Source organism: Phragmites australis, chromosome 12 (assembly GCF_958298935.1).
Source record: "Phragmites australis chromosome 12, lpPhrAust1.1, whole genome shotgun sequence".
In the NCBI taxonomy this organism is placed as follows: Eukaryota; Viridiplantae; Streptophyta; class Magnoliopsida; order Poales; family Poaceae; genus Phragmites; species Phragmites australis.
The window spans coordinates 31182147-31192641 of NC_084932.1; the positions used below are offsets into that span (position 1 = coordinate 31182147).

Here is a 10495-nt window from a genome sequence, read left to right on the forward strand (position 1 = left end):
TTTCTTGTAAATATATGTCCATTATTTCTTTTCTAACAGTGATGCAAGACTTGATCAGAAAGCTAGGGCGTAATGATTTGATGAGCTCAATAAGATACTCATGCTCAACTATGTTAAAAGGGTACTTATGGATGATAATTTCCAAATGAAACCTTTTCAGACTAGCTTCTTAATCATACCTGTAAGGTTCAACGGTTGGCCTTTCACCACACTATACTCCGACCTCAGATGGGCCCAAAATCCAGTTGTTCCTTTGGTGCTCTGAGCTCTATATCTTGTCTTGCACTTTGGAAAGTTGCATGTTGCCCACAACTGCCTAACCTTTTGGCCATTCACCTCCACTATCTTAATTTTCTTGGTGAAGTATTGCTAGACATCCGATGTGCACTTTCCTGTGCCTCTTTGATTCATGCTGAGGATCCTCATCACTAAGCACAATTGAATCATCAATTGGACCAGTACCTTGTCCCTATGTCCCATTGCTAGTACTTACTGCCACTAGATTAACTGAAGGTGATGCTGTTGTAGGTGTTGCAGATGATGCCGATACACCAACACTCTGACTTGCACTTTCACCTACAAACTTCTTACTTCCTGCCAACAATCAAACAAATCGAGCAATGTTCAGTATATGGTCTCAAGTAGATCAAAAAACAAGTGTATATCAGTACATGGTAGCAGCTAACTTTGCAATTTCAAAAACAAGTGTATATGCTAGCACCTAGCTTTGCAATTGTGATAAATAAGTGTATAATCTAGCCATGTCAGAGTAAAGTGGTAATAAAATATGTTATATGCAGTGCAAGTTTAACTAAGTTTCCATATTGATGAGTACAATTGCTATCAAATAGGATGTGCTTGTTGAATGATTTAGTACTACCTCAATTTGAGTTTAACTAAGCCATTTAAGCATTTGCTACTGCAACAACCAATAGATGAATCAATATTCAAAAGAGTGCTAGCTACTCCATTCGACAGTTTCAAATCCTAAAATAACAGAACATGTTGGAAGTTGCAACTCAACTAGGGCAGTTGGTCGAAACAAGCAGAGCACTCACCACACGAACTGAATTCCAATTGGGAGTGCAAGGCCTTAACTGGAGCAAGGGGCAGCTCCAATAGGAAGCGGCGCATGGAGCTAGTGCTAAGCCCGAGCCGTTGGGCGTTTCTCCGGTCGACGCCATTGTCCAGGTCGACCAGTACACATCAACCAAGCGTCGAAGCGGGAGATCCGGTCACTGGACGGTGTCGTCACCTCGTCAGCTCGACGGCGACGGACACGCGGCCCTGCGACGAATTAGAGGCAGTGGCGTAAGCGCGCACTAGCTCGTGTCGGATCGGAGGCGGCGGCATAGGCCCGCATCAGCCCACGATGGATCAGAGGCGATGGTGTGGCAACGCAAGTGCGCACGGGGCATGGGCACGGTACTAGGGTTCCTCTCATGTCTCCTCAAACCTCAGGTTTGCTTGCGTCGTGTAGGGCTGTGGCTTGTGGGCGGGGTGCGTGTGTGGGCCTGACCTGTGACGCTGTGGGAGTGGGATGGGGTACCGGGATGGCCAAAGCCCGAATGGGTCGGATGAAAAAACGGAATTGCAACCAGTTTCGAATATGCTATACCGGTTTCCGACCATTTCCGAATAAGAACCGAATGAAACAAAAAATAGTGAGGACAAATCAGAAAACGATATGAATCCGTCTGAAAAATTACTGTTCCATTTTTATCCCTAGCCTCCAGCACGAACAAAATGAATTACAGGAGAGAAGCTCTTGTTTAGAAACTTGCTTCTACAGCTCAAAAGATGGACACAACATGGGCTACGTTTCAGCTCTGATGTAGTGGTAAACCTCAAGTGAAGTGACGGTGAGTAATCCTAAATTCTTGGGACTATCTTCTTGTCCTCGGCAAAATTTCGCAATGCAACCATCGTTCGTCTCACGGCGATTGACCTGCTCCAGGTGCCCGCCATGTCTGCTAAGTGTGGGTTTGTTTTCCCGATATTTCGTAAAGCTGCATCCTATAATAAGGTTGGGGAAAAACAGGTTTAGTAAATTTATATTAGTTGAAAAGAAGATTATTTTATTAATTGTATCTATTTGATAGACTGAATTACGTTTTTTTAACTGAATTTTAAGCTATATAAGTAGAGGTAAGAATTAAGATTATAATTATTTACACGTATAAAAGTAATTTGTTGATATTGACGAGTAGATCCGTGTGTATGAGAAGCTACGAAGTAAAGCTTAAATCGGTCCAAGATGAGCTTATATATTTGCATCTGCCAAGCTAAATTATAACAATAAATACAAACAATCAAACTTTTTTTAAAATTCTATACATCCACTGAATCAAGATGGGAGATATATAGGAAATCAAATGTACCCTAACGAGTTACGAGTTAATGATCGGTGGAGATGACATAGCAGCTCCTTCGCCGAGGACCATCCTGCAATTACCCCGTTCGAGAAGGTCAGATCTGATTATTTGACGCAAATATATTTCACGACAACACTCGCCGCGCCCTGTTATTACCATAAGTCCCTGTCTTGGTGGCTCCAGACAAGAATCGAGCACATCCACTATTTAACAAAAGTTCAAGGGCTGAATCGCAAAACATTTCTCCAAGTTAAATCCTCCCAGCTCCGCACTCTCCCACACTTCTCCCACCACATCGCCACCCCGCCGCCGCCCTCCTCACAATGGCCGCCACCGCCGCAGCAGAGGACGCCGGCGGCTGCGACAGCGTCTGCTCCACCCCGTTCGTCAGCGCGCCGTCCAGCCCCACGCGGGACCACCCCTTCCCGCCCCACCACGGCGCCTGCTTCTTCAGCGCCCCGGCGAGCCCCACCCGCGGCGGCGGCAGCGACTTCGGCGGCTGCCTCGACTTCGACTTCGACTTCTCGTCCCGATTCCCCTCGCCCTCCGCCGCGGCAATGTCGTCCGCCGACGAGCTCTTCCACAACGGTCAGATCCGCCCCGTCCGCCTCGCCGCCGCGCTGCTCCAGCCCCAGCCTGATGCCGCGCTTCTCCTTGGCGACACCCTGGCTGCGCAGCGGACGGAGGAGGGCGACGCCGGCGGCCCGGAGGGGGCGGACGAGCGCGGGCGCATCCGGAGCCGCTCCGTTCGGCGGAAGGCGCGTTCGCTGTCCCCGTTCCGGACCCACTGGAGGACGCCTTCCCCCGCACCACTGCCGGCTCCGGAGTCCGAACCCGCCGACGAGCCGGCGGCGGCGACCCCGGCGGCGTCGCGGTCGTCATCCTCCTCGTCCACCGCTTCGTCCGCATCGGCGTCCTCTTCCTCCTCGAGAGGCTCCCGCCGGTGGGGGTTCCTCAAGGACCTTCTCCACCGCAGCAAGTCCGACGGCGGCAAGAACCACCAACTCCCTCACCATCTTACAGCTCCAGCTCCGCCGACTCAGTCGTCTCCCGCTCCCGCGCCAAAGAGAACCCCATCGCCGTCACCATCTCCAGCCGCTTCCAGGGCGAGAGGGACAGCGACAGGCCGCTGCAGGAGGAGATCGGCGCACGAGCGACTCTACGAGGCGCGGCGGGCGGAGGCGGAGGAGATGCGCCGGCGGACGTACCTGCCGTACCGGCAGGGCCTTCTCCTCTTCGGCTGCATCGGCCTCGGCAACCGCGGCTACGGCGCCGTCCACGGTCTCGCGCGAGGGCTCAACGCCGCCACCGTCTCCCCCAGGTCATGACTCGTGACTAGGTGACCGGCCTACGGCCACTCCGCCGCCGCTGTTCTTGGAGCTCATCTGGGGCCTTATCACTGCTACTGTGGAAGTGTTTAGCGGCAGTGTGGTGTCAAGAACTGCAAAAAGTTGCATAGAAAATAGCTAGTAGAAGTTGTTCTTTTGCGTTTTATCTATAGCCTGTATGGATTTTGGGTGATGTAAACCAGATTGTTTATCTAGTGAAAATTAGTGGAAAAGTTAGCAGTACTACTGCTACTCGCTTGTTCGTATGAGCTAAGAACAAAAATGGGTAACTAATCCTTTGTTGCTGTTTCTACAACATGAAAAATTGAAGCTTTACACCAATTTGCTGTTGAGGAACTATGCAGAATTTCTTTTTGGACATTTGTTCAGGAATGGAAAACGAACTTGTAAAATCTAGCGTGCTTCCTCTGTTCACTGCAAAATTCCCCTTTCCGGCTTCAGTTTCCCTTCCTCTCCAAATTCTTCTTCCATAGACAGGTTTGGAAGAAGTTGAAGTGATTCTTGCTGTTATTACTTGTCGTAGTTCAGTAACGGTACAGACTCTTGTTTCAGTTCCAAGAAAAGTAGCTAAAAAGGGTTGCTGGATCTGGAAGAAAAACAGAAGCCAGGGCAGATTTCATGCATGTCTCATTTGTTCACAACAAACTTGTCCCTTCCAGCAAACTTCCCTTTCAGTTTCATCTCCAAAGTTTTTCTAGTAAAAAAAAGCTATTTTTGCAACAACTGAAAAAAACAAGGGTAAAATCTGGTATAACCGTTAGGGATTCATCCGAAGAAAAACAAGAGACTCAATCCTGAAAAGAACAGGATAGAAAGACCAAGAACTGCATGAGTCGCCTCAGCTACAAGCTTCGTTGAAAGGAGAGGCCTTCTCCAAATCTTCTCTTGCTTTCGCTGAACAGTAGAGTAAAGTCATTCTTTTTTTTTTTTTCTGGTTGAGTACGCCTCACGTGACGGATGACATCTGCACCTCGGGGCCGGCCAGAAATTATAATCTCAAGACATGGCACAGAGGTGCTGCAGTGAATTAACTTAGTGTTTACTTTGTGGTGGAGTGGAGCAGTAGTGCGTTTACTTTTACCTCCCCAAGGTAACCGAACAAACGGCCTTTCACCGTCCTACCCGGCAGGCACCATCGGGACCCGGCTGTTCCTTGAGCTAAAAGACTCAGGCAACCTTGATTAGCAAGGTTAATAACACTTGGGCCAGGCTGAATTAGGGCGGTGCAAGGCATGATAATTTGACATTACCTATGTGTACTAGAAAAATTAGGTCTGACTAGTACAGTACGGATACGTGGGTTGTACCGTGTCTAAGTATTGACACGGTAGGTGACACAACCGACCTAAATATTGGGTAATGACTAGATAGGTATGGTATGAAAATGGCATGTAGTCATAATAAAGATCTATCGGCGTGCAAAGAGCCCGTCAGCACCAACGTCACTCGCATTTGAGTGCGTACCAAACTCTCACTCATGTGGTCATTCCATGCATGCATGTATACATGCAACTATACAAGTGAAAGCAAAAAGTCTTGGTGCATGTAGAGACTAGGTACATGCAAATACAATATAACTATGCCACTTCCTTTCACTTGCAACATTCCAATATGATGAGTATGTATACTAACTATGCTAACATGACTAAAGAAGGATACGTTTATATGCTAGCAGTGCTAACATGACTAAAGAGGGAGCAGACATGATTGGAGAGGCAACGAGAAAAAACCAACGTTCACATAATGCCTATATAATCCATATTTTTGCTGCTTGTTTCGCCGTCACCATCTCATTTATTCACAGTCTTCACAGTTCACACTAGCAACAACGTCAAATCCTTACACACAAAAATATGCTCCCTGGTGGTAGCATTGGTAGGAGAAAAAGCGTATTAAGGTGTTGTGTACGTGGCAACTCTCCAAGTCCTTGTTTGTCCATGTCGGAGGCTCCCGATCCACATCGTCTGTCCTCAAGCATGGGAGACTATAGGATGGACGACTGTCATTTGGTCGGTGTGGACGGCTACAAGGAGGAGGAGCAATACGAATGCAAAGGCTATTCCATGCCGGAGAAAGCAACGATCAACTACCCCATCGCGGAGATGGTGATGACTAATGATACTATCAGGCCATCTGCTCCGCAAATGAGGGAGTAGAATGTTGGAAGCATTTCACTAAGAATAAAGAAATATGCAATAGTAAGTTGGTTGTAGTTTCTACAACTTAAATTATTGCAATAAGGAATATGGTGTAGGCTGACATCGTGGTACGAGGTATCTAAACTGCTATTATCTAGTATGCTTGAAAAAATTTGCTATGCGAGAACAAGGTGGAAGAGTGCAAACTCAACTGAACATGTAGATGGCTTTGTAAGTATATGGTTTATGATCCTCAAGTAGCTCGCAATGAAATTGCTAGGCATATAGTTATGAAAAAATCTACCTATTAGGTGGGCAAAAGTGCTAGCTTTGAAAGAATGATAAAAAATATTTTGTCCACAATACTGTAATGTGTCTAGAAAAAAACACCTAGAGAGATATAATGAGAAGGTATCAAGAAAAAATAGATTTTTTGAAACAAAGTTTTTGGGTCGTAACTTTTATGTTGCCTTGACATCAGACATTTGGACGTCTTTACACCAGAAGACAAGCTACCTTAGTATTTTTGCCCATTACATAGACAATGAGTACAAGCTAAACAAAAGGGTCCTAGGATTCAGGGTTATTGATAAGTCTCATACTATAGAGGTCATTGTCACACTCATCCTAGAGGTTATTCAAGAATATGAGATAGAAAATAGGATTGTTTCTATTACATTGGATAACACATCGATGAATACATAGGCCTTGAGGACATTAGAACCATATATGCAAAGCTACATTGGTGGATATATTCTACATCAAAGATGTATATATCACATTATCAATCTCATGGTACAAGCAGGTATGTCGCATATAAGTCAATATTTAAACATTATCCGCATTGCTATTCACTTTCTTTCGAGCTCCCCATTGGCATACAACAAATTCAAGGAGTACTGCAAGATTAATGGTCTAAAATCAAGAAAATTCGGCCTAGACATGAAAGTCTTTTGGAACTCAACATACATTATGCTAAACAGGTAAAATGGTACGAGAACATTTTTAGCAATTTTATCAATACTCAAGGTATAGGCATATTAATTACTAACAAAGATTAGGGAGTTGCTACAAGTTTATGTCATCTCTTAAAACTATTCTATAACACATCAACACAATTGTCTAGTATTTACTACTCCCTCTGATTGCAAATATAGGTCGTTTTAGCCTTCTCAACTATTCTCTAAATATAAGTCATTCTCGAACTTCTATGCACTTTTTTTTCTCTTTTGTTTTTTTCTTACACTTGTTTAATAAATGCTATTACTCTCACAATGAGTTATCTTTTCCAATGCAGAATAAATAAAGGCAGCAAGGTCATTTGATCTACTTTCTTAATCCTTGTGCACAAGTATAAAACGACATACATTTGCAATCGGAGGGAGTATTCTGCATCTCCTCTAGTTCTTGAATGGCTTATGAAAATTGTTGACACGTTTGATGAGCATAGTACAAAAGAAATGCCAGTTTCTATTATTAATGCAATGAAGTAAAAAAATACTTAAAATATTTATGCTACTCCACACTTATATTGTTTTGCTCTCATCTTTGATCCACGTAAGAAGTTGGAGAAATTAGATCTTGCATTCTGTTTTAGTGGTGATGCACTTGATCTTGATTACTCAACTGCTTACTCACATGTCAAATATGAGATATTTTGAGTGTTTGGTATGTACTCGAAGAACTTTGGTCAACCTTGCCCGAGCTCTGAACCAACACAAAATGAGAAAAGAAAAACTACGACGGTTAACATGTGGAAGAAACTGAAGGGTAAGGACTCTTCTTCCTCAACTTAGCCGGCTAAGTCATCTGAGAACCTCAACACAGAGCTCAACCACTTCCTTTAGTTGGATCATATCTCTCATGATCCACTACTTCAGGATGATGACCAGATCGACCTCCTTGGATGGTGGAGAGACAACTAACATCACTTTCCTATGTTATCCCAATTCGCACGAGATGTTCTTTTTGTGCCAGTATCAACTGTATCTTTAAAATCAACATTCAACACAACGGGAAGAATAATCGAAGAACGGAGGTCGTCTCTTACGTCTGAGATGGTCGAGGCACTCACTTGACTTAAGGACTGGGAGGCCGAGGAAACTCGACGGCATCACCAACTAGATGACCCAGAGATCACGAATGCCATGACCGATCTCGAGCTCGAAGGTGAAGATTAATTATCTTTATAATAGTATGTTGTACTTTTTTTTCTTATCGGGGAAACCCCATATTGGGTGTAAGGTTTTTGATTATACCGTGTACTAACGTGTATTTGCTATTAATAAAGTTCATGTTCCCCGATTGCATTTTTTTCTCCAAATTATTCCTTTTCCTCTGCTCTTAGTATTATCTTTATTTATTCATTTCTAGTTGCATCCACTTTCTATGCTTATCCAATTATACTATCGGGTCTTATCCATCTGCTTGATGCTACTATACTGTAGTACTGCTGTGTTGCATTATCCACTATTGTTGTGGGCGTACAAGTGGACGGAGAAAGGAAAAAGTTTGCAAAGCAACTGCACTGCACTTCGCATGGGTCGCCAACATCGACGGACTAAATGCAATTAGCATATGTGTTGTACGAACTATGTAATGACCAAACGAGAGCGTCGTGCCTGAGCTGATACGACACGATATACCATAGTCCGTGTTTGGTCCTGACCATAAGCTTGCCGTGCTAACACGGCATGACCCGTCGGGTTAAGCGGGTTGAGCCTACTCGCTACGAGGCAAGATGGGACCGTACCGCCCAAGTCCTGGGACTGAACACGAGGAGCAAAGTCCAAACAGAGATATAATCCGTGGTGCTTAGGTTAACCGCCCCTAGTGAAAGAAAACTTGCCACTTTTCACCTCGCTGGAGGCTCGCAGCTTGGATGCTTTGCTTGCTTGCTTGTCCGGTTCTTCGGCGCTGCATGCATGCGTGCGTGTGCAGAAAAAAGGTCACACTAGTGAAGTCAAGTTCTGCCGAACTGATTAAACGTCTGTGCTCATTGGTTGCAAGATAGATTACACAACGAGAACCTTTACAGTACATCATGATACTAAATGATGGAGAGTATCATTGTTATGATCCAACCTTCCATTTTAGTAGGTATTATTGTAATTATCTTGATACCCTTAGGGGTAATTACGTCATTGACTGACCGGACTTCGGACCTTCGCCACCCATCATCGACCGACCGACAAAAGGTGAAAACCCTAATAAATGAAATGAACAGAATAAGTGAAAGCTTATCCGAAGAATAAACTAATATTTTGATCTTCCCTAATTAAACATATAATTTACAAGTTTATTATAGTTTTTTTCCAATCCTACCCTTATGATACCCGTAATACTCTTTAATGATACCCATGATACTGATGAGTGATAGAGTATTATTGGGTCAGTCTAAACCACCGGATGAAAAAAATGGACAATATACATTCATTTAGGTGTACTGTAAAAGTCCTCGAGAAAATGGCTGATTTTTCTCAACAGTTCTTTTTAATCCGTTGAACTAGGTTTCCAGTGGAGTTGACGCCTTGATAAAGTCCACAGCAGAAGCAGCAGCTGCAGTGCAACGCAACTTCATCTTGAACAGCCACGGCCAGCACAACTCCCCCTGCACAAGCAAAGTCCCAGCGACAGCAGTAAAAAGATCAGGAAAGCGAGAACGAATCCTGCGATTGGATGGATGGATGTGACAACACCTGTCTCGCCACCACAGTACCACACCCCCATGCGTCGCGTCTCGTTCCTTTCCGAAGCAACGCCGTCGTGTCGCCGTCCCTGGAGGCAGGGCACCGTGAGCACAGTGGTGCTGATGCAGCAGGCCAGCAGCTGGAGCAGGGCGCCACCGCCATGCCGTTTTGCTGGGAGCAGCGGCTGATGGATGGATGGATGGATGGATGAAGGATGCAGGTAGGGACAGCTCAGTGCCGGGTTTGAGGGTGGGGAGAATTTAAGAATGTCGTAGGTACATTGGTAAAGGCTGATGGTTACGAATCGACACTGACATTCGACATGACTGGGAATCGGTTTATTTGAGTTGCCACTTTGCCAGCACTAGAAAAATGCAGGCAAAAAACCAGGATTAAGGTGGGCAATATAAAGGGCTCTTTTAAAATACAGGAATTTTACAGAAATTAATTCAATTTCATCTATTAATTCCTGTTATATTTCTGCTTTCAACAGTTTTAAGCTGGATGGTTAGACTATTGACTTTCACTAACCTCATGGACCTTGAGGATTTGACCTTGAGAAGACTATGCTCACGTACCTTGAATGACTAATGAGTTGGTACCAGGACTGAAGCTACTCGGCCACCAGCTTTTATCCTGATCATCTTCGCTTGTCACACTGTCACGCACAAACCTGCAAAAAGGTTCCAATGCAAAAATGTAGATAGATTCCTATCATTCAATGACAAGGAAAAAATGAAAAAGATTCAACTTTTATCCTCATTATGGATAAACTTTGCAGAAAGAAAGGCTCTCTGACCTCCAATAGCAAGAGTCCCGTGCACCGAGAGATCCAATAAGATCGCCAGAACACTAAATAAATTCGGGATACAATCTGCTTTGGTATAACTGATTATTGCAGCGCCGCCACATTCATCAATAGACTCATTTTTTAAGCTCACAAA

The 10495-nt window shown here is 44.6% G+C and overlaps 1 protein-coding gene across 1 annotated transcript; it reads left to right on the forward strand.

Annotated features, from left to right (window-relative positions):
- Positions 1–2668: 2668 nt before the first annotated feature.
- Positions 2669–3997, forward strand: LOC133886912 (uncharacterized). Its single transcript, XM_062326824.1, has one exon. The coding sequence runs from the start codon at positions 2699–2701 to the stop codon at positions 3701–3703; it is 1005 nt and encodes a 334-aa protein (XP_062182808.1). The 5' UTR covers positions 2669–2698; the 3' UTR covers positions 3704–3997.
- Positions 3998–10495: the final 6498 nt, after the last annotated feature.